Raw genomic sequence first — 24,017 nt, forward strand, 5'->3', positions numbered from 1 at the left:
TTTTTTAACTTGAAATTTTAAACAATTTGATTCCGCTTGATTTTCAATTTGATAAGATTCAACCACACTTTTTTATATTTCAAGCTGTCTTTTCGACCCGCTTGAAATTTCTATCTTTAATTCTAAAGGGACCGTTCAGATACCACGTGGACAACGGGGGGGGGGGGGGGGGGGGGGTGAGGTGGTATGGAAATGTCCACGCTTGTCCACGGAGAGGGGGGTAAGGGTTTGGGTCATGTCCACGTGGACATACTTACTTTCAAAATATTTTCTAAAGGTAAATGAATATTAAGATGTTTATATCAAAATCTTACAATTGCAAAGTGCAAACAACTAAAGTTGCCACTTGAAAGCAAGTGATAAATATGATAATTTAGAAATATTTTTTTTTTAATTATTTTATTTCAGGAAATGCTCATTCGGCTTTTATCAAAATCAGCCATTTCAATAATAAAAAAAAAACAAAAAGTGGTGTTTTCCATTTAGAAATAAAAACAATTTCGAACGGCCCCAAAGCTGTCCTCTCAACCTGTTTGATTATCAATTTGATAACTCGCTTGTAATTTCTATCGATATGTTCAGGCTGTCATCTCAACTCGCCTTTTCGAATTCAAGCTGTCCTCTCAACTCACTTAAAATTTCTATCGATATGTTAAGGCTGTCCTCTACACTAGCTAAAAATGTCTATCGATATGTTCTGGCTGTCCTCTCTACTCGTGTTTCAATTTCAAGCTGTCCTCTCCATTCGCCTTTCAATTTCAAGCTGCTTGAAATTTCTATAGATATGTTCAGGTTGTCGCCTTTAAATTTCAAGCTGTCCTCTTAATTCGCTTGGAATGTCTATAGACATGTTCAGGCTGTTCTCTCAACTCGACTTTCAATTTCAAACTGTCCTCTCAACTCTCTTAAATTTTCTATCGATATGCTTAGACTGTCCTCTCAACTCGCCGTTCAATTTCAAGCTGTTTTCTCAACTCGCTTAAAATTTCTATCAATATGTTCAAGCTGTCCTCTCAACTCGCCTTTTCAATTTCTATCGATATGTTCAGGCTGTTCTACAAACTCATCTTTCAATTTCAAGCTGTTCTCTCAACTCTCTCAAATTTTCTATCGATATGCTAAGGCCTGTCCTCTCAACTCGCCTTTCATTTTCAAGCTGTCCTCCCAACTCGCTTAAAACTTTTATTGATATGTTCAGGCTGTTCTCTCAACTCGCCTTTCGATTTTAAACTGTCCTCTCAACTCGCTTGAAAATTCTATTGGAATGTTCAGGCTGTCCTACAAACTCGCTTTTCAATTTCAAGCTGTCCTCTCAACTCGCTTTAAATTTCTATCGATATGTTCAGGCTGTCATCTGAACTCGCTTTAAATTTCTATCGATATGTTTAGGCTGTCCTCTCGACTCGCCTTTCAGTTTCAAGCTGTCCTCTCAACTCGCTTGAAATTTCTATCGTTATGTTTAGGCTGTCCTCTCAACTCGCTTTTTCAATTCAAGCTGTTTTCTCAACTCGCTTAGAATTTTTATTAATATGTTCAGGCTGTCCTCTCAAGTCGCCTTACAATTTCAAGTTGTTCTCTCAACTCGCCTTTTCAAATTCAAGCTGTCGCTTGAAATTTTTATCTTTTTATGTTCAGGCTGTCCTTTCAACTCACCTATCAATTTCAAGCTTTCCTCTCAACTCGCCTAAAATTTCTATCGATATGTTCAGGCTGTCCTCTCTACTCGCTTTCCTAGCTGTTCTCTCAATTCGCTTGAAATTTCTTTTGATATGTTTAGGCTGTTCTCTCACCTTTCAATTTCAAGCTGTCCTTTCAAATCGCTTGAAATTTCTATCGATATATTCAGGCTGTTCCCTAAACTCGCCTAACATTTTGAAGCTGTTCTCTCAACTCGCTTGAAATTTCTATCGATTTGTTCAGGCTGTTCTCTCAACTCGCCTTTCAAGTTCAAGTTGTCTTCTCAACTCGCTTGAAATTTCTATCGATATGTTTATGCTGTTCTCTCAGCCCGCTTGAAATTTCTATCGATATATTCAAGCTGTTCCCTCAACTCGCCTATCATTTTGAAGCTGTCCTCTCAACCCGTTTGGATTTGTGAACATAGTCCAGCTGTCCTCAAGACTTGCTCAACATGTCAATTTTCTTTTCATCAATTCCAGTTTCGGTAATATTTCAAAACTCGCTCATTTGCTCTTTCATTTTGAGCAATTTACATTTCACATAATTCACTCATTCTGCCTCATTTTTTTGTACCGGGTAATTAATGAACTGCTTGATTTTTAAGCAAGTTTGTTAAAAATTGTTTCAATGTGGATCGTTTATCACATTTTTTTTTATCTTTTTTGGTTCAACTTTTTTCAAATAATTTCTCGTTTTTCGAAGTTTACGGTTGTCAAATGTGCAGATCTGTCCGGAGCTGCGAAGCTCGAAAGCCGCACTGGAGAGCACCTCAATCCCGAGCTACCACTCTGCCACTCTGCTCGCTTTCTCGCATACCGGCTGACTGACTGCGTGCACGCTTGGGGAGAACGATCCGATCTCGGTTTAATCCATTCACCCAAAGAGATTGGCTTATCGAAAGATGGGTTCGATTTTAACTGTTCTTTCGTTCTAATTTTTGCCATGGAGGTATGCAGCCTTTCCTTTGGTTTAATCAACGTGTATTGGCAAAGAAGATCATGGTGTCTCTGATGGAACAATTATATTTATCGAAAATTTGCATCGCTGGGACATACCCCTTTCATTTGAGCCCAAATTAGAAATAATTCACCGGGGGGTCTTGAACAATTTATTTGTTCGAATATTTTTTAACCTTTTTAATGTTTTTTTTTCAAAGATAAAATCATACAAAAACTGTGAAAACGCTCGTCTTACCTTTAGCGTTGATCCAACTCCATATGTCAATAACATGATTTATTAGGAAATTTCCCTGGCTACAACTGGAAGACATCAACGTGATACATATTAAGAGAAATGAGTTAGAATGACACAAACAGAGTGCTTATTATTTCATTTGAAAAATCTAATCAAACTTCTCATAACTGATTCTACCGAGACCGGAAATAGTATTCTACGAGCTTAGTTATTGGTTGTAGAATGTATAAATATTCAAAATAGTTTATTTACATTAAAAAATCAATCTTTTACATAAATTTGATCAGGACTGTCTGAAGTTATGAGCATTTATGGGGTTTTATTATTCCGGATCAAATATCAAATTCTTTTTTGTCACTTCGATTTTTCCAAAGATCCCGAAGTGGGGAATAAATAAAGTTTAAGATATTTTCAACGAAAATTTGATACATTCTTCGAAAATTCAAACAGTTGAAAGGGCGAAAGCCAAACTGTGGATAAATTTTTTTTCAATTGTTTGTTCTAAATTTTCTCGATTTTTTTTTATTTTGTGCAATATATGTAGATTGTACATATACAAGTTTGTTTCAAACCAGCTTTTGTGCATTTTTTTCCACTTTATTGAAAATTTGAATTAATTTTTATTACAGACCACCTACCTCCAAAAACGCTTATTTATGAATTCAAACAAAACGATAGGATGAGTTTTTTTTTAGTTAAGAGTATATTAAGAGTTTCATTATCCTTGTTAAAAAGACATAGCCGATTTAGGCTTTACAGACTGAACAAATGACGTGGACAACTTAAGATTAACATTCAACACCCAATACCGAGATGGGAATCGAACTCATGCCATCAGTTGATCAGCGATTACCGTCTTACCACGCTAACCACTCGACCACCGAGACCTTGTGGTACCCGTGTCTAAGGTTTAAAAGTGAAAAGTATGAAAACCTTCAGAAATTATTAAAAAGGATGAAAGATTTTCAACGAAGATCTTCGGTTTCGAAATCCAGGTGGATTATTTAAAATTTGAGCTTAAATGTTAGAAGAAAGCCCTATTTGTTTCCTAGTTCCAAATATTTGTTCATGAAGTTCTCACACCTACTTAGCTCAAAATATGAATAACTAAATTTTCAAGAAAAGCGAGAAACATTTATTTCATAATAAAGCCCTACAAATGCTCTTTACTACAGATTATCCTGAACAAATTTTTGAAAGATTGATTTTTTAATGTAAATAAACCATCCTAAACATTTATACACTCTACAATCAATAACTAAACTCGTAGAATACTATTTCTGGTCTTGATAGAATCAGTGGTGAGAAGTTTGATTAGATTTTTCAAATGAAATAATAATCACTCTGTTTGTCACATTACAACTCTTTTTGCTTAATTTATATCACTTTGATATTTTCTGAGTGGTAGGAAATTTCCTAATAAATCATGTTATTGACATATGGAGTTGGTTTAACGTTGAAGGTAAGAAGAGCGTTTTCACATATTTCTTTATGATTTCGTCTTTAAAAAAACTTAAAAAAAAAATAAATTGTTCTAGAATCCCCTGTAGATTATTTCAAATTTGGGCTCAAATGAAAGGGGATAGTCCCAGCTTTTGAATGGTGCAAAAATGAGCGATTCTAATTTATAAAAAAAAAGTTTTCTCCCAAAGATACCGTGAGATGATAAAAAAATGATTTGCCTATTTGAATCGCATTTTCGTTAATGTTTTCACCATCTCTAGTTTTCTTTGCTATTAAAATTATATCCACGTTTTCAACTTGAGAGAATAGAACTCTCTTGAAGGTTTTTTTTTAAATTAAACATCTACCTATGAAAGGACATTTACCTTCACAAAATTCTTTGACCAATCTAAAGATAGCAGGGACTGAACACTTGTGTTCAGAGCTGCAAATGGTTAGTGTCGGCCATTTGCTTCCAATGTTTTAAACTTGAAACATTTCTGCACTCTGCATGCTATAATTGACCTTGACCTATTTTCTCCCCCTCCTAGATACAACCTCATTGATTTGCAATAGACAGCAATATAAGATAAACGTATCTGGGAAGTACTGGATAAGTCGCCTCGTACGACATGGACCAGTATCCCAGTGCATAGTGGTCCGAAATAACTAAAAGTGGGTTTTTCTCAGCGCTTCTATCTTTCATCTTATCTCTTAAGTCTTCAGAGTATTTGCTCCTTTAACCATGCTTCATAACTTGAAAGCATTAAAAGTTAGTCAAAGTCCACTATAAAAAAATTGAAAATTCTAACTTTTTTATTTCAATAGATCGAGCTTCACTTTATACTACAAAGTTGTAGAGTACGTAAAAATATGAAACTTTGTTCTTGATGTATTGAACAAAGTTTCATATTTTCTATCACTCTATCTCTTTTGAGAGCAGAGTGACAAACGTTTTATTTTGAAAGTTATTTAAAAGTTAGTTTTTTAAACTGAACTAGATGTTCTGAACATTTATTGGGACATTCAAATCACACGTTTTGCATAAGATTTCAACATTCTTCGAAGTTTCCTAGCCAACTTATTGCAATTTTAAGTCTCAACTTCATGAGCGTTTATTGAAAAAAACGTACAAGTTGGTTTTTAAAACCTCATAAATCATATTGAAGTTTGCACCAAGTGCAACAAATTGGTGTTGACGCGATTTGTCTCCACGCACTCATATTTGAACACCACAAGCATATATTTGATGTGTTTTGCGTCAATACTGATGTTATGAAATTGGTACATCTTTGTACCTGAAAATAATCACATTTCCGATGGATGGAAAGAAATAGAGAAACATGAGGCATCAAGGAACGAAAGAACATAAGCCGTAAATATCTTGAATTTTTCGAAAAAAGATACAACGGCTCACCGGCAGGACTTGAACCCGCAATCTCCGCTTCAGTACAACAGCGCGTCGATGGGTGGGGATAGAGAAACAAGGGAGATCAATAGTAGGAATAATCACATTCGGGATATACATGGTGTTTCGATAGAAGGTCCAGCATTTGATCGGAGGAGCTCGATTGCTCGTGTTGGCCGATTTCATTACGTTCACCGTGCGGAGATTGCAGGTTCAAGTCCTGCCGGTGAGCCGTTGTATCTTTTTCGATAAATTTTACGGCTTATGTTCTTTCGTTCCTTGATACCTCATGTTTCTCTATTTCTTTCCATCACCTACGAAAATGTGTCTTATGACAATTATAGTTAACCCCGCCTAAAGGGTTAAATATTGACGCTGGTTGAACAGACGTCTCTTAGAATGGAGGCAAATATTTTCCTTTGTTGACAATCATTTTGATGCATTATGTTGATTACGTTTTCGAGGATATGCCAGACCAAGCTCTCCCTATCTTAAAAATATATATATAAATAACAATACATTTGAAATCCGACAGATATTTTCCCTAAAATTATGAACGAGTGTTTTAACCGCTATTCTAACGTTCAACTTTTTCTTCCCTCTATCAACAGGAAAATCCTCCCGTTCCGACGACAACGACAACGACAACAGCCATGTAGTGACGCGACGGGGCAAGAAATCGTCCAGCATTTGCTTCCAGATGCCGGCTGCCGGTCTCGGAGCTCGTCCACCGAGCATCATCAGCAGCAGCACCACCACCGATGAGGGCGGCTTCAACGAACCCTCGCCGGAGATCAAGGCCAAGCTGAAGCCGGCGTATGACTTTGATTCGGTTGCTCCGGCCCTTCCGGCATCGCCCCCAGGCCGACGACCGGCCACCGGCGGCGAGGACAGTTCGATACAACAACCGCTGGTGAGGGGGGATCAAGCTGATGAAGGGGAGCTGAACTACGTAGAACTCGGATACCGATTGCGCCCGGATGGAACCGAAGCGAACGAGATCTACGACGATCTGTATCAAAGTGCCAACATTAACATCAACAACAACAACAGCAGCAGTATTATCACCAATAATAGTAATCAATCAGCGTTAGACTTAGGCAACGGTACTAGTGTAGAGAGTAGGAACGCGCTTAACAATATTCGATCTCATTACGTTATCAACAACAATCAACAACAAAATCTACTGCCATCAGCAACCACCATTAACGGGGGAACCGGAAGTGGATTGAACAATGTGCCAACAATGGATCGGGTGGTGTACGCCTCGATCATTCCGACCGCATCCGGAGAGTCGTCTTCAACTATCACCAGCAGCGAGCTGGCGTTTATGGACGTTGAAAAGGACGAGGCCAAAATTCTCGACTACGACGAGTTGAGCGGAAGTGAGAAAGGTTACCATAGTCCGCAAACCCTTCTGGACCCAACGAGAACGACTCTCGCAGGTCCGGCAATCGCAGCTGTCGCCCAACCGGAAGACGACGACGATGACTACAGCAACAAGACGCTACCGGATCCACCGTCGATGGCGTCGATGCGACCGCCTCCAATTCCCGAAGGACCACCGCTCGATCTGCTGCAGGACGTCCAGTATGCCGACGCTAGCGACGCCGAACCCGACAGTCTGGTTCTGCCGGATGAGATGACGGCCGACGAGGCGGAAAGGTTACTCAGTTCGAGGTATGTGATCTTTCTCTAACTAGCTCTAGGCGCCACCACATATTGCCACCACGCCGCACTTTCACTCCGTGGTGCGTTTAGTGTGTGTTTGTTTAGTTGGAATGTTAGCTAGTTTAGTTAGTAGCCGGACCATCTCGATCGGCGTATTTAGCACGCCACGAATGTATGCCAGCTATGTGTGGCATTTGTTTTAGGAAAAAAATTTTCTTTTGTTTTGTTCAATATCGGTAGGGTGTGTCAAATTTTTTTTCAATAGAACTCCAAAACATCTAGATTCTAAAAAGTTTCCTTTTTGTTTAATTTTTCCTGGATTAATTCACTGTATTTGTCAAAAGGAACAAAAACAACAAATTGTGTTGTAGTAATTTTTATTTATGCGTCCAAAACGAAATTTTTAGCAAGTTTAATAAAAAATCATGAAAGGTTTTTTTGAAAACCTAACTAATTTTGAAAAATTATTTCCAATTTTTTTTTCTTGATTTGTGCTGAGCAATTGCCTTAGATTTTAACCAAATTTGCCCGGATTTTTGGTCGACAATTTTGAAATCAAATGCTCGGATTTTGCCAGGTTTTTAGATAAAATAGCCCGGATTTGTCCGACCCGGATACGTGCAGAAAAAAAATCTGGAGACCTTATTGTAGAGTGTTCCCATGTTCAGAATAGTGCTTTGTTTACATATCGCTCTTTTATATACATTTGATCATGATACTTCTGTTTTTTTTGAAACAGAATTTTGGTATCACTATTTGACACACCATATTTCTTAATTCAATCGAAAATCAATCGCCTTTTTTCGGTTATGATTTTCAGATTGTATGATTTACATACTTTGGGAGTAATGTTGTAGAGTGTAGCAAAAACGTTGAAAACTTGCTGATTTAATCGTGAAAGAAGCCATAAAATTGAAAAATAAAGAATTAACAACTTGTGTGAAAAGTTGCACTATTGAGTTCAAATGCTTTGATAAAGGCTCATAAAATAAATCAAGAATTATGCCCAACTACTAGCCTAATAGTCTTCAACACCAACTGGAGTGTAGCTTCTTCAGCAGAAATGACAAATGTGAAATTAATCTCGAAGAACGTGCTGCTAGGTTAGTTAATTCCATCCGCTACTAACAGCCACTAGGGACCGATTATTCAAAACAGATTTTATGTAGCCCCCCATTCATACTAATATAGGAGTATCTCTGTCTGCACAAACAGTAGCAGTCAAGACAAGACTCGGGGCAAACACATGACAGCATCGACCCAAATATCAAATACCAAAAGGTCTTTTTCTCCCTTCTTCTTCGGGTTGCCTTTTCATTTTCAGTATAACACACCAAATAGCGACTCACTAACTTTAGTCCAGATCCCAAAACGTGCAGGACTGGCATATTTTGATGAGCTGCTCCCTTTTCTGGATAAGAGTGGGGGTGGAGAGCTCCAATAAAATGAAAATGTAAACCATATTCTGTTCCATCACTTGAAGTTGGGATTAGGTTGGGGAACCAATTTCAATCTTCTAACCTAGTTTGTCAAATCAAATTTTTTTCGATGTTTTGTAACTTTAAGTTCATCAAACTTAAAAAAATGTTTTAAGAGAGGAAGATTTAAAACCTGAAATGGTAGGAGATTCTACTACATTTAAAATATTAAGGCAATGAAAAGAAAAAAAACCATTTTTATTAATGGTCTGGCTACTGAATGAATGGTATTTTTCCCCTGTTTTATCTCAATCTCAATAAGCATATTGCCGGCATTGTATCTGCTGCCCTTTTGATGGAACAGAACTGTCTTCTCCAGACATCATCTTTGCTTGATTTCGAATGAATGGAAAAACCATCATCAGGCAATGGATGATTCGAAGCCTTTGTATTGAAAAGAAAAAAAAACATACTGTTTTTTCCCTTCTGGGTTGTCGTTTATTTATAAAGACTAAGCGTTGAAGTAAACTTTAATCTTTACATCCTTACTTGAAAAATTACTTAGTGATATCTTTAAAATGAAATTTTTATCTGGCTCTACCTAATGTTTAGGGATTTTCTTTTTTATCTGGCAATTTGCGCCGGGGGTCTTCAAATCTTTCCCAAAATGGCAAAGATTCAATTTTACGACTAAAAACACAAGGATTTTTTTTCAGATTTCTAAAAATTTTATTTTTCGAGTAAGATTTGGCTGATTTTTTTCCCATCACGCTATCTCAAAAACTACTAGAAAGATCGCCATCGCCATAATATCAACTCATAATCACGAACATTTATTCTTCAGAAGTATTTAACTAGATAAATAAATTGTGTTAGGATGAACCTTTTTTTTTTGCTACGCTCGTAACATTTTTTTTTTTCAAACCATTAGAAACAGATCCTTAGTTTGCTCGTACTCTAGAATAGGCTGGCGCCTCAAAATCCAAGCTTTCAACCAACCACCTGTATTACAATCTTAGTTTCAGCTCGTTCATGTTATTCTATCATTTTTTATTTATTTATTCTATGATTGTTTTATCACGTGTCTCGTTTCCGGAATGTGCCTTCCTTCCTACACCTGTACAAAAAACCAAACTGTAAACTCCTGCCGTTACCTGTACTTGTACCTGTTGCTGCTGATGTGAATGATGGCTGCCTCCTTCATCTCTGTACCAATCACACACCACATGGATATGCGCCCTTCTTGTGCATGTTGTTGAAACCTGAATTCTCTCGTATACAAACCACATTATACTAAACCATCATCATCTTCATCATATAAATTTTCTGTTTCTACATTACGAAAATAAACGCCACACCAACTATATACTACTGCTACTCGTTACAACTGTATGATATTTCATGTTACACTCGCTCCTGTTACTGTTCCTGTTAAACTGTTGTACCGCTCATTTCTGTCTGTAGTATTCTGGAGTACAGAATAAGGTAATCGAATTTAGTTTGAGCTTCCACGTTAACATAAAAAAAACTGATTTTGGATGTTTTTCAAAACCATTTTTCTAGGCAACAACCTCTCCTCTCAGACGAGCAAGCCCGTGAAGTGGAACAGATTCTTCTCAACAACAAAGCCAAAGCAGAGACGGAGGCGCAACCTCCGGTTTCCCAGCAAGTTCAGCAACCGGCCCCCCGATCGCCGCCCCAGTCTCCTCCCTCGACTGCATCCTCGCTTCCGGATCCGCCACCGCCATCTGCGACATCCGACGAGCCCGACTGGCTCCAAGATGTCCTGGAAGCTCCGAAAGTTGCAGCCGCCTCAACAACTACTCCAGCGGTCAGAGAAAAGCCACCGCCACCTCCACCACCTCATCGGACAACCGGCCCTCTGGATACTTCCAGAGCCGCCGCCTCAACCACCACCCTAGAACCTCCTCCGCCACCCAGTCGTAACAACTCCACTAGTCAGATCGAGGAAACCAGCCTCGGCAACAACACCACGACTGATCTACTCAACCAAACGATCCTGGATTCGTCCTCGATCCTGCAGGATTCGTACGTCTCGACGGCCGACTCCTCGATGCCCAGCGTTACCACCACCTCCGACAGTTTCAATCTGAGCAAACAGGAAGAGGAATACCACCACCGGGATCAGAACGGAGGCGATGCCGAGGCGGATGTTTCCGCCGATGAGAGCAACAACTCCGGCTTCTACATTCCGGAGTATCCGCCAGTTAAGAGCAAGGAGGTGTTCGTCAACCAGGATGGGGTGCACTTCTTCGAGGATGGCAACTTTTGGATGGAAGTTCCAGGGTTGCTGGAGTCTGATCGGGACGATGAAGAGGACGACCCTCGGGTTATTAAGAAGAGCACTAAAATTAGATTCAGCACTAAACCTATCCAAGTGTTTTCGACCTTTTCGGTGAACGATTACGACCGAAGGAATGAGGACGTGGATCCGGTGGCTGCTTCGGCTGAGTATGAGCTGGAAAAGCGAGTCGAAAAGATGGACGTGTTTCCGGTGGAACTGATGAAGGGTCCGGAGGGACTGGGACTGAGTATCATTGGTATGGGGGTGGGAGCTGACGCCGGCCTGGAGAAGCTGGGTATTTTCGTTAAGACGATTACGGATAATGGAGCAGCCGCTCGCGATGGAAGGATACAGGTGAGTTCATTTGGTTTTTTTACGGTTGTAAGTTTTTGAAGATCCAAGCTCGAAATCATCTATTTTTTGACTGGTTATCAATCTTAAAGATCTGGTTGTAAAACAGAGGCTCGTGAAAATATGTTGGGCCATTGATTGTCACTTGTCAGCCTAAAGATCATTATTAGACTCATTGATTCAAATAGAATGTAATTTCCTTTTATATTTGTTGAATGAATTTCTGATTCGAAATATTAAAAAGGATGATTCCAACAAAAGATTGAAGCTTGTGCTGAAGAATTTTTATTCCTAGATTTCTGTATTCGAACTCTAAGAAATTCAATTCGATGCTCATTTTTTGATCGATGCTTTTTTACTAGAATTTAAATGCACTCTCTACGTACATACATACAAAATTTTAGTAGTGTTATACACTGCCGGCCAAAAGTTTGGGATCACCCGCTAAAAACATGCAAATTTTGATCGTCCATATCTCAGCCGTCTTAGGATATATTGTAAATCTTCTGATCTCATCTGAAAGATAATGAGCGTTAGCTATTTTGGAGGTATTTTGCCCAGAAATAATGTTGTAGTTTTGTACCTTAAACGACCTTGTATGGTTATCACTTTAAAACATAATTTTTGAATGAATTTATGATACAACATCAATTCCTAAGCTTCAAAATGAACCCATCAGATCTGCAATACGATTTTAGATGAGAAAGATATGAATGAGATAAATTTGCATGTTTTAAAAAGAATGATCCCAAACTTTTGGCCGATACTAAGGGATGATCCCAAACTTTTGGACGATAACTTAAGTGTCTATTTTATTTATTAAAAGTGCTTCCTAAAATTTGTGCACAATTTTTTTATTGTGTTTTGAGAAGTAAAGAATAAGGATTTTAATGCAACTCAAATTTTGAAATTATGTCCACACTGTCCCGAGATGATCGGCTTTGAATATTGAGTGCGATTTTTTGAAAATGTTCTAACTTTAGGTTAAGTTTAAGATACAAAACTAAAACATTATTTCTGGACAAAATACCTCCGAAATAGCTATTGCTCATTATCTTTCAAATGAGATCAGAAGATTTGCAATATGTCCTAAGACGGCTGAGATATGAACGATCAAAATTTGCATGTTTTTTAGTGGGTGATCCCAAACTTTTGGCCGGCAGTGTATGTCTAGAGATAGGTCATTATGTATTATATACTGCAATACTCGTATCAACTAATTTGCTGAGCATGACGGGAGCAACTCATCACGAGCTACCTTACGTACCTATAAATACATCTCAAATAATGATCTACATCTATGGCCAGTGTTAATTTTTTTCACAGTCACAGCTTAATCTTCATTCAACTGACAGTATTCTCTCTGTCAAAGTCAAAGCTTTAAAATAGCTTTCATATTTTTTAATCTTTCAAAGTAAAGGAACTTTTTACCATATTCCTTCCCTGCCATAATCCTTCCAAATTCATTTGAAAGCCGCTCCAATCAAATTCAATAGAAAATAATTGATGTTTTTTCATGAATTATGAAGTCGCAAAATATAAAATAAGAAACCTTGTCTTTGGGAAGATTAAACGAGAAATTAAAACAACCGAGTGATGATTGTTGACAATAGTACCAGTGAAAATGAGTTTAGCTTCGATTTCGCTAGTACAAGCTTAGAAATTGGTTTAGCTCCGATTTTAAATTGCGCCAAGCCAATGGAAAGGGTTAGACTTGTATATGACGAAAACTTGTATCACGAGTTCGCTAGTACAAGCTACTGGTGTCAGTACCGGTAAAAATTCGTTTCGCTCCGATTTCTATTTGCGACCCTTCTTGGGGGGGATGACTTGTGGGTACTTGGGAAAACTATGGTCTATTTCCTTTATCTTCTTTCTCCTTTAACCTCGTTTTCCTTTTTTCTTTTCCTCTTTCGCCATCTTCAGACTGTTACAGAAAACCCCCAGGCGTGTACCGGTTAGGTAACGCTTTGAAAGTAACTCGCGCCCGTCACAGCATCCTCTCCCGTAGGATTTTTAACCACCAAGGCATGGCTGATTGAGAAACTACCAAGCTAGAATCCCGTCATGATCACTTCGAATGGTATCTCCGTTTATTTTTGCTGCAGAAAAGATCGTAGCTGAGTACGTGAGATCTTTACAGTCCCACCACACGTATGAGTCCAGATTAGGGTTATACCGCGCCCTAAGATCGCGTTGCTTTTGAATTATGGTGTCATACGAGGCCCAAGACCTTTTATTAGTTTGTCACGTTTGGTTGACTATTTCGCTCTCTCCGTTCATCATTTTTTTCTGATTCGTATTAGATCGCGCATGATTCGCGAGATTTCGTCGACTATAGCACGCCACGATTGTTCGTCGCGACCCATTTCACTCACAACATTTTCAGCGTTCAAATTTTGAAGTTGTTGACGCCTTGAAATGAACCTGGGCAGACAAAGGTAGCATGTTCTGCCGATTCCAGGCATCTACGCATTCCAGGCAATAAGGCGAGCTGATAATCTTAAACCGATGAAGGTATTGCTTAAAGCACCCATGACGCGAAAGAGCTGCGACAGGTAGAAGTTGACCTCTCCATACTTTCGATTTACCCAGTCTGAAAGTCGCGGGATTACCACTTGAGCATTGACGCTACTCGCTGAACTTTTCGCACTCCTCTAACAGATCTTGCTTCGTAACACTCCATATCCTCCGCCAGAGTTATGTCAATGATGGGAATCATACCAACGATGTCAAAAGCTGCATCTGCTGATATGGTCCTGTACGCACAGGAAACTCGCATGGCTATCAGCCGATGTGTGCTCCGTTATTTGGATCTGTTGCGCTCTATCTCTATCGCAGAGCTCCAGGCCGCTCCTCTGTATCGTAGTTTTGACAGTAATACGCTCGCAAGAAGCGGTCTCTTGCTACTCTTTGGACCATGACAGTTTGGCATAATCCAGGCCAATGAATCGATGACTTTCGATGCACTTTCACAACAGTATTTGTTATGCGCACCAAAACTTAAGAAATTGTCGACCATTACTCTAAGGTATTTCAGCTGCTGTTTCGAAGATGTCGTGTTCGTGTGTCCTCCACCAGTAATCTCCATGTGCGACACAACTCTTTTGTTAGTCACGAGCAGAACTTCTGTTTTATGGTGAGATATCTGAAGCTTAACTTCCTTCATCCAGATGCCAACTTTTTCTACGGACACCGTTGCAAGGTCTTCTACCTCCTCGATTGCTGGTAGTTTCAGCATTAACACCTCATTATACATGGCATTCCAAAGCACAGGTCCTCATATGGAACCCTGTGGAACACCCGCTGTTAGGGCAGTAGATCGTAACCCCAGGATCAATCTATTTCGGCCTTGGTTCAGTCTTCTTCCTCCTGTATATGTTGACAACCCTAGGTTTTTTTGCTTCCGTTTATGGTGCACCGATTGACTATCGCTTTTTCTCGAATCGCACCGACTTGAATGATTCTCACCGAAGACGTCTCTCTACAACGACGCTCGTATGACCCCAGCGGGTGTCGAGAGCCAATCTGATCCAAGGGTATTTCACTACAGTAAAATCTCCCCTCCCCTTCGCTACGAGTTCCGATGCAGGAAACTTTGTATTTCAACTTTTAGGACCAGGTGCACATTACTTAAGTGTTTCCTGAATCTCTGGCTATATTCCATGAAGTATCCGTGTATTGTTAGTAATTACATCAGGTTGTTATCAAATTCATCATGTTTTTGTAAATTCTTTTCCCGACGTTAGGGATCAGACGATGTGTTCTTCTGGAGACAACCATAGCGGAGGGAACGGACCTTCTACGGCTTGCCATTCTCAGAGAATAGAACTCCAATTCCTATCGTAATACCACTTAAAGTTCTTCGGATGGACGGCCGGATTTAATAGTTATTGACTTCATTGGGCAGTTTATTCTCCCATTGACACCGGTTCTGTCATACTGAATACATATCTCGATAGGGTTCTCGGCCTCGATGTGATGCACCAAGAAGACTATCGGTTGTTGATTACTGGCGAGCCTTCCACTCTCACTAAATAGTGGAGATATTCCGTCGGAAAGTAACGCCTATTCAATCCGGCTCGAAGGACCATTTCATGTTCGGTCATAAATAATCCCGGACTGTCTCATCGGGCGGCACTTGCGAAGAACACAACTGCTCTCTATCTCCTTCTCTGGAATTGATCTTTGACAACCCCTAGTGAGTCAGGTGAAGGCAGATCGGTTGTAACCCAAAATTCAAGGAAAACTTCAAATATGAATAATAATTTAGTTATACTATACTACATCAAAACTATTTATCTAATAGATAAGAGATGAAATAAATTTCATGGTTCAGTTTTCTTCCTTCTGTATATGTTGACAACCCTAGGATTTTTGCTCCTGCATATGGTGTACCGATTGACTGTCGCTTTTACTCGAATCGCAGCGACTTGAATGATTCCCGATAAAGACGTCTCCCTACAACGACGCTCATAAGACCCTAACGGGTGTCGAGAGCCAATCTGATCCGAGTTTATTTGACGGCAGTAAAATATCCCCTTCGCCACGAGATCCGATGCAGAAAAGTTAGAGGTAGAAAACGTCACTCAGATGTACTTTGTAGATTACGCCTTAACTTTGTAGTTTCACTCAAAGGACCGGGCGCACGTTACTTGAGTATTTCCTGAATCTCTGGCTATACTCCATGACAAGAAGTATCTGTCTACTGTTAGTAATCGCATCATGTTGTTATCAATTTCACCATGTTTTTGGACATTAATTTCTTGACGATCAGGTATAGACGATATGTTCATCTGGAGACAACCATAGCGGAGAGAACGGACCTCCTACAGCTCACCATTCTTAGAAATACAGAACACCAATTCCTATCGTCATACCACTCAAAGTTCCTCGGAAGAACATGAGTTTATAGTTATTGACTTCATTGGGCAGTTGATTCTCCCATATCCCATATCTCGAATGGGTTTCTCGGCCTAGATGTGATACGTTACTCCCTAGAAGACTATTGGTTGTTGATTACTGGCAAGCCTTCCACTCTCACTAAATAGTGGAGATATTCCGTCGAAAAGTAACGCCTATTCGATCCAGCTCGAAGGACCATTTCATGTTCGGCCATAAATAATCTCGGACTGTCTCATCAAGCGGGCACTTGCGAAAAAAAACAACTGCTCTCTATTTCCCTCTCTGAGATTGAGCTTTGGCAACCCCTTGCGAGTCAGGTGAAGACAGACCGTTATTAACCCAAAATTTTAGGAAAACTTCAAATATACAAAATAATTTATTTATACTATACTACATAAAAACTATTTCATCTAATAATTTCGATTTATTCTAAACTAAACTCAACTAATTTTCCCTCCCAGGTCAACGATCAAATCATCGAAGTCGATGGCAAGAGCCTGGTTGGTGTGACGCAAGCCTACGCCGCTTCCGTGCTCCGGAACACGTCCGGCCTGGTGCGGTTCCAGATCGGGCGGGAACGCGATCCGGACAACTCGGAAGTGGCTGCCCTCATCCGGCAGAGCCTCCAGGCTGACCGCGAGAAGGAAGAACGGGTCAAGCGGCAGCTCGAGGACTATCTGAGACGCAATAATGCCGAAATTTCCGAGGATTCAACCTTACCGGTGTCGGCCAACTCGAGCGTATCGGAAGGTCCGGTCAGCCCAACCGGAGCGACGGCCGAATCGCTCTTTGACACCGAAGCCGCCCGGTCCAGTGACGTGGAATCGTTGCGAAGGATTTTGCAGGAGGTAGGTTCACCTTTTTTCCGCTTCGGCTTCTATCGTCATTCGTCATATATCCTTTTTTTTATTGTTTTCGCGGAATGAACCAGAGCCATTCAACCATAAATGGATTATTATTTTTTGGATATTCAATAGAAATAGAAGACATTTTTCGGCTCTTTTATTATCGCTCGACTCTCAGACTAAGCTTTACAGTTTTTAGTACGCTTGTGCAGCTTTTCTAGCAGATCAATCAAGATTACTTTCGGTTCACGGCTCCTCCACACCGATTGAAACGGGTTGTGGAGTAGTTTTTTTCCTTCTTATCACAATCTCGTCCTTTCATTGATACCGATGGAAAGTTTTCTTTCTGATAGTGCGAGTTTTTTTTTCCTTTCTCTCAAGATTGATAAATGTTAGTTTTCATTGTTCGTTTCTTGTTTCTAACTTTTTTACAATATTACAATTCACTCAAATGCGCTCTCTCATCATATTGGAATGTGTTGGCAGCATAAGGCGGTAAATAGTTCACATGACACATTCTTCCCCATTGCTAGTGGTTTTGTTTTAGTTATCAAATTATTATTTATGATTTCTGCTTCCCTAACCTGGAAACCATACGCTTTGCTTGAACTGTTTTCGTTACTTTTTTCTACACATTTGCGTAAATCATGATTTCCCTAGGTCCTTGGCCGATGATACAGTGTACGCGAATCTATTTGAATTTGCATTGACCGCGTTCGCCAATTCGCTCTCACTTTGTCATCGGCCTTTGTGTCTTTGGAGTATTTGTTGAAACATAACAGTCAAATTTTTGGTTCCACTTGAAAGTCTAAAAACAAGATTCCAAAATTAAGTTGAATTTTGTCCTTTTTAACAATTTGATAATCAACACAAAACTTCTAAATCTATGTTTATATTTATGTTTGATTAAAATATTTTCTAGAAAAAGTTAATTAAACAGACTTGAATTATTTTTTAAACATTCTACGAACGTTGCTTAGACACAAGCCTAAGTTTTGTTTCAATAATTTTTTTTAATGCACGTTATGGTAGCAATAGAAACAAACAACCAATACATAATTGAATTGGTTAGCTTGATGTTTACTTAGAACTGCGTAGTAGATAAAAACTGAATAAACACCCGTTTGAGTCCGGGTTTCGACAATCAACTAACTTTACTCAATACAACGGTAAGGTTTTATCAAGCTTTTAAATATGTTATGTCATTATTGTTATATTTTGCTTTTTGTAGATTTTTAAAATTACATATAAAAATAAGCCTTATGAGCTTTCTTTTATTCTATGTCATCATATTAGGACGTCAATAGGTGTACTAAGTTATAGCAATTTTTTTTATTAAATAAAGTATCCCACTGTTTGTTAAAACTAAGAAAGATTTCTTTTTGATTTCTACTTTTCCATAAATCTGCAGTTTGAAAAAGTATTTGAAAATGTTTTTTCGCAAACCAAAAAAATTAAAATGATCAAAATAGATAGGCACAATTGAAAAAAGAATTAAAGCGAAAAGTTATGAAGCAAATCGAAAAATTGAAAAACAAACCAATTAAAATAAATAAATATCAAAAAAATTGCATCGATATAATAAAAAAAAGAATAATGAAAAAACAAGCAGTGAAAAAGTCTAAACATTGAAAAAACCCAAACAATACAAACGATAAACAAATGAAAAAAGGAAACACTCATAAACATCTAAAACACAAATGATTGTAACTTCAAAAAACACATATGTAAATTTAAAAAAAAAAATCTCAATTGAAACAAACTAACAAAATAAATAAAATCACACAAAAAAAATTAGAACACAAAGAAATTAAACACAAAAAAAATAAACATCAACATATACCAAAACATAAAAAAAATAAATACAAAGTGAAAAAACAATTAACAATCTAAAAAAAACTATATAAAAAAACCAACATAAAATTAAAAAACAACGACAAAACATTAAAGAAAGCCAAACTCTTTAAACAAAGAAATAGCTTACGATATGGAAAAACAAAAAAAAATACAAACAAGAAAAAATACAAACAAAATAAAAAATTACAAAAAAATAAAAAAAAAACATGAAATATGTAAACAAAAAACCAAAAAAAAAACAAATAAAATAAAACGCAGAAATAAAAAAAAATTAAATACTAACAAAAAAAATTATAATAAATTTAAAAAAATTAACAAAAAAATTTAAAAAAATTTAAAAAAATTTAAAAAAATTAAAAAAAAATAAATTTGAAAAATTTAAAAAAGTTAAAAGTAAAATTTAATTGAATAAAAAAAATTAAAAAAAAATTTAATATAAAAATAGAGAAATAAAAAAAATTAAAAAAAAATTTAACAGAAAAAGAAAAAAAAAGAGACAAATATCATATAAAAAAGAGAAACGAAATAAATGATAAACTTTCAAGAAAATCTATCGTTTTGATTTTTTTGAAATTTTACTAAATACATACATATGTACAAAGAAAAAATTCAAAAAATAAAAAACGAACATAAAATAAAAATAAAAAAAATAAATGAGTAAAAAATTACAAAAACAAAAAACAAACAAAGCCAAACAAAAAAAAAATACAAAAAAGCTTACTTAAAAAAACAAGAAGCAATACAATCTACATAAAAAATTACAAAAAAAACTAAAATAGGTAAAAAAAAATTAAAAAAAACAAGAATTTAACACAAAAAAATTCAAAAAATAAACTACAAAAAATAATTAAAAAAAACCAATTAACACCAGAAAAATAACAAAATTTAAAAAAATCTAAAAGAAATTCATTAAATTGAAAATTGAATGAACTAAAAAATATAAAAAAAAGAAAATTTTAAAAAAATAATAAAAACAATAAAAGGAAATTAAAAAAAATTAAGAAAATAAATAGAAATTTAAAAAACATAAAAAAACACAAATAAAACATAAAAAAAATAGAAAAAAGTTATGTAATAACAAAAATAGGAAATAAAAAAATTTAAAAAAAATTACAAAAAAAAAATAAAAAAAATTACAAAAAAAATTAAAAAAAAATTTAAAAAAAATTAAATTAAAAACAATAAATGAAAACATTTCAAAAAATGAAATTGGAAAAATTCCAAAAAAAAAATAATAAAAACTTTAAATTTAAATTTAAATTAAAAATTTCAAAAATAAAAAATAAATTGGAAAAGGAAAAAAAAAGAAAAAAAACTAGAAAAAAGTAAAATAAATTGAGGATTTTTTTTTCAAACATTGAGAAAAATTTAAAAACAATTGAAAAGTCAGAAATTTTTTTTTAAAATAAAAACAGAAAATCAGAAGCAAAAAAAGAAGAGAAACATATAAAAAAGAGTAAATTCAAATACTTGATAAAATTTCAAAAAAAAAAATCAAAACAATGAAAAATACATAAAAAATTAAAAATATAGTATATTGTATACTATACATAAATATGTACATAGAAAAATTTTTTTTAGAGAAAACTTTCTTTTTTATAATTGTGTACAACACTTTTGTTTTTTCAAAGATATTTATTTTGTAGAATTTTGTCGCATTCTGAGATAGAAAATTTCAAATTTTGGTGTTTTCGGACTTCGGACTGTCGCGGTCTTTAATGTGTTGAAAAAAAAAATGAAAATAATAAAAAAAAATTAATATAAAGAATTCAAATAAAAATAAAAAATAAAAATAATAAAAAAATAAAATTAATAATAAAAAAAATAAAATTAATAATAAAAAAAATAAAATTAATAATAAAAAAAATAAAATAAACAATGAAAAAATAAAATTAATAATAAAAAAAAAATTAAAACAAAAATTAAAAAATAAAAAATTAAAAAAAATTAAAAAAAAACTTTAAAAAAATTAAATATCAAAATTTAAAAAATATTAAAAAATATATATAAGAAATCCATAAATTAAAATTAAATTAAAAGCGAAAAAAAATTTATAAAAAAAGAAGAGAAATTTAAAATGAAGAAAAATCCAAAAATTATATAATTTTACCAAAATTTAAAAAAAATTAAAAAAAAACAAAAAAAATATTCATTGGCATGTAAAAAAGTTTTAAAAATTAGAAAAAACCAAAAAATAAACAAAATTTAGAAAAAAACAAGAAAATTGAAATTAGAATTAAAAAAAATTAATAAATAATAAAATTGAAAAAAAAATTAAAAAAAAATTTAATTGAAAAAAGAAGAATGTAAAAAAAAATTTAAACAAAACAAAAACAAAGTACAAATGAAAAAAACATGATAAAACAAAAATAAATTAAAAATTAATCACGTTGAAAAAATAAAACAAAAAAAAAATTCAAATGTGTAAACACAACAAATTAAGGAAAAAACAGAAAACAAAGCAGATAATTTTGAAAAATTTAATATTATCAGTATGTTATTTATGCTGTTTTTATTTCATTTATTAAAATAAACATAACAATTATAACAGTGAATGACATAGTTAGTTGAATAATATGGAATGGCTAATTTATATAAAAGCTTAAAAATGATTTTTTTCTCAAATAAAAGTTTCCTTTATAAAAAAAGTTCAAAAAATCAATTTAAATTGAACTGTATTAAATTTAAACAAAATTAATAATATCAAATCGTAGGTTTTTAAAACATTTGTTATTAGAATTTATTCTGAATCATATACATAATCATGGAATATTTTCTGAATTTTTTTCAGTTCTATAGAGTATGCATGAACGTCTCAAAAGGCAATGTTAAATTAAGTTGGTTCGTGTCAAACCCTTATTTAAATTAAAAATAATTTAAACTTCGAATTTGCGGTTTTCAACAATTTTCGCTATCGGGTTTTGTCCCTTGCATGGTTTTGTTTGATATTTTTTCCTGATAATTTGTCTTTTATTGCCAGATAAAACTGCAGTAGCTTCAAGATTTACTTACTCATGAACTCTTTTTTTTCTCATTCAAAATAAAATTATTTTTCATTTTTACCGACAAACGAAATTTAAACTCCCTGCAATATAAACTTATACCAAAAATTTCCAGAATCTAAAAACCATTGCACTGCATGAAGGCGATATCCTAAATCTCAAGCAACAGGTAAGTGCACAGAATGAGTTATACCTATTCTTCCTTTTTTTAAAATGAAATATGGTTTTATCCCTACACCTGTACCACCTACACTGTAATTTCTCTCATTTAACTAAAGAAACGGAGGGAATAATAACCCTTAAAAGTTAGTCCATTCCCACGAGTCTAACATAGAATAACCTAAAAAAACTTACATTTGTCATTCCTTCCTAATACGTGTGTTGTGTGCACTTGTGATGTTTTGTCCCTTTTCCCTCCTCTCATGAAAAGCCTGTCTTCTCGAATGATCGTACGCTATCCTGCTCTAACCAAAACCGAAAACCACCCGTTTTTTGTGCCTCAAATACACCCACAGTTCTTACAGTGTCAGCAGCAAACCATTTGGATACACCCACAAAATTATGTGTTTTATTTTTTTTAAGTCCTGTCCTAAGTGCATTCGTGTTGCAGGGAATTTGCGATGTAATAGTTTTTGTAAATGTCCAACACGTTTAGAGTTTTTGAGAATTGAGGAACCAACTGAAACACTGGACACGCCGATGCACGCTATCGTTTAACTCTACAGAGAAACACAGACACACTGAAACACAAGTTTTCTAGAGAATGGTGTACTATTGTACAAAAATAGGCAGATTAGAATAGTAAAATAAATATTTAAGCGGTCAATCTGGAATTCCGAGAGCGTTATTTTCAAATTGAGTAAGTATAATAAGAACAAAAAATATCATCAAGCAACGCGCAGCACACGATTTGTACTGAAAAATAAAATACAAATTACTCTACTCTCCTTTACTCTACTTACAACACACAGTAACTCTCATGTATATTTCCATATTTCTGCAGGTTTTGGTTTCATTATTTTTCTTTGAATCATCAACAACCGTCACAGAAACAATTAAATAACAGCAATTTTTTCCTTCAACCAAACAAAAAAGCTCATCAAATACCAGCAAAGCTGCAACGAGGCTGAACTGTTGGCGGAACGGATGAAGCAAACCGAGCGGGAGTTGGCCAACATTAAGAAGGAAGCCAACAACTACCAGAACATGTTGCAGCAGAGCCAGGCCCAGTACGTAACGCTGGAGAAGAAGTACGGACGGGTGAAGAAGCTGCTGCGGGACTATCAGCACCGGGAACGGGATATGGTGAGTACTGAATTTTACCTTAAACAAAGGTTGAGTTGATTTCTTGTCTTGTTTGAATGCCTAGCAGTAGTTTTCATTCCGATCGAAATACTTCGAAGCTTACAACAAAAAAATATCACAAAACTAATAATACCTTTACCTCATTTTCCATTGGAACACTGGTTGGAACAATGAGAATCCGGTTCAAAGGACCAAATGAGAACTCTCAAGCCAACTCTTGTACTACGCCATGGCTACTCGGAATCTTAAGTACAGTTTCTAAATCATTTTTTTCTAGCCGAGTTATTGTTCTGGAACTGTTTTATTCATTCTCAGCAAGATCGAATCTAATTGGCTGCCCTCTGATGCTTGGGACAACGTCGTACCCTGAGTACCTTTTTTATTAGTTGATCACCCAGGTGGTAAATCGTTTTTACGGATTGTATTCCAAGGCACAGCGATCCACCGCGTCTCCCTCTGAGTTCATGGAGACAATTGGTCCACTCTAGATACTATGTACCCCTACGCCATAAAGTCCACCTGGGGTCTCTGGCTATAATCCCTATCCGGACCTGCAAGGAAGTCTATACCCTTGATGGGAGACCAAGTCCGCGCTTCTGCGCTCATCGGCTTACTCGGTTTCAATTCAAAACT

At 35.8% G+C, this 24,017-nt stretch overlaps 1 protein-coding gene across 5 annotated transcripts in view; it reads left to right on the top strand.

Moving 5' to 3' along the window:
- The window catches only part of LOC129756142 (neurabin-1), a 62,930-nt gene that overhangs the window by 14,431 nt on the left and 24,482 nt on the right, over positions 1-24,017 (top strand). For 3 of the 5 annotated variants that reach the window (XM_055752918.1, XM_055752916.1, XM_055752914.1), the window contains exons 2-7: positions 6,337-7,405; positions 10,279-10,299; positions 10,378-11,473; positions 16,837-17,223; positions 22,195-22,248; positions 23,175-23,384. In XM_055752918.1, the coding sequence (XP_055608893.1) occupies positions 6,337-7,405; positions 10,279-10,299; positions 10,378-11,473; positions 16,837-17,223; positions 22,195-22,248; positions 23,175-23,384 (2,837 nt within the window). The remainder of the gene's footprint in view (positions 1-6,336; positions 7,406-10,278; positions 10,300-10,377; positions 11,474-16,836; positions 17,224-22,194; positions 22,249-23,174; positions 23,385-24,017) is intronic. The other 2 variants (XM_055752917.1, XM_055752915.1) reach the window with 2 other exon arrangements.

The sequence above is a fragment of the Uranotaenia lowii genome, chromosome 3, assembly GCF_029784155.1.
Source record: "Uranotaenia lowii strain MFRU-FL chromosome 3, ASM2978415v1, whole genome shotgun sequence".
Classification (NCBI taxonomy): domain Eukaryota; kingdom Metazoa; phylum Arthropoda; class Insecta; order Diptera; family Culicidae; genus Uranotaenia; species Uranotaenia lowii.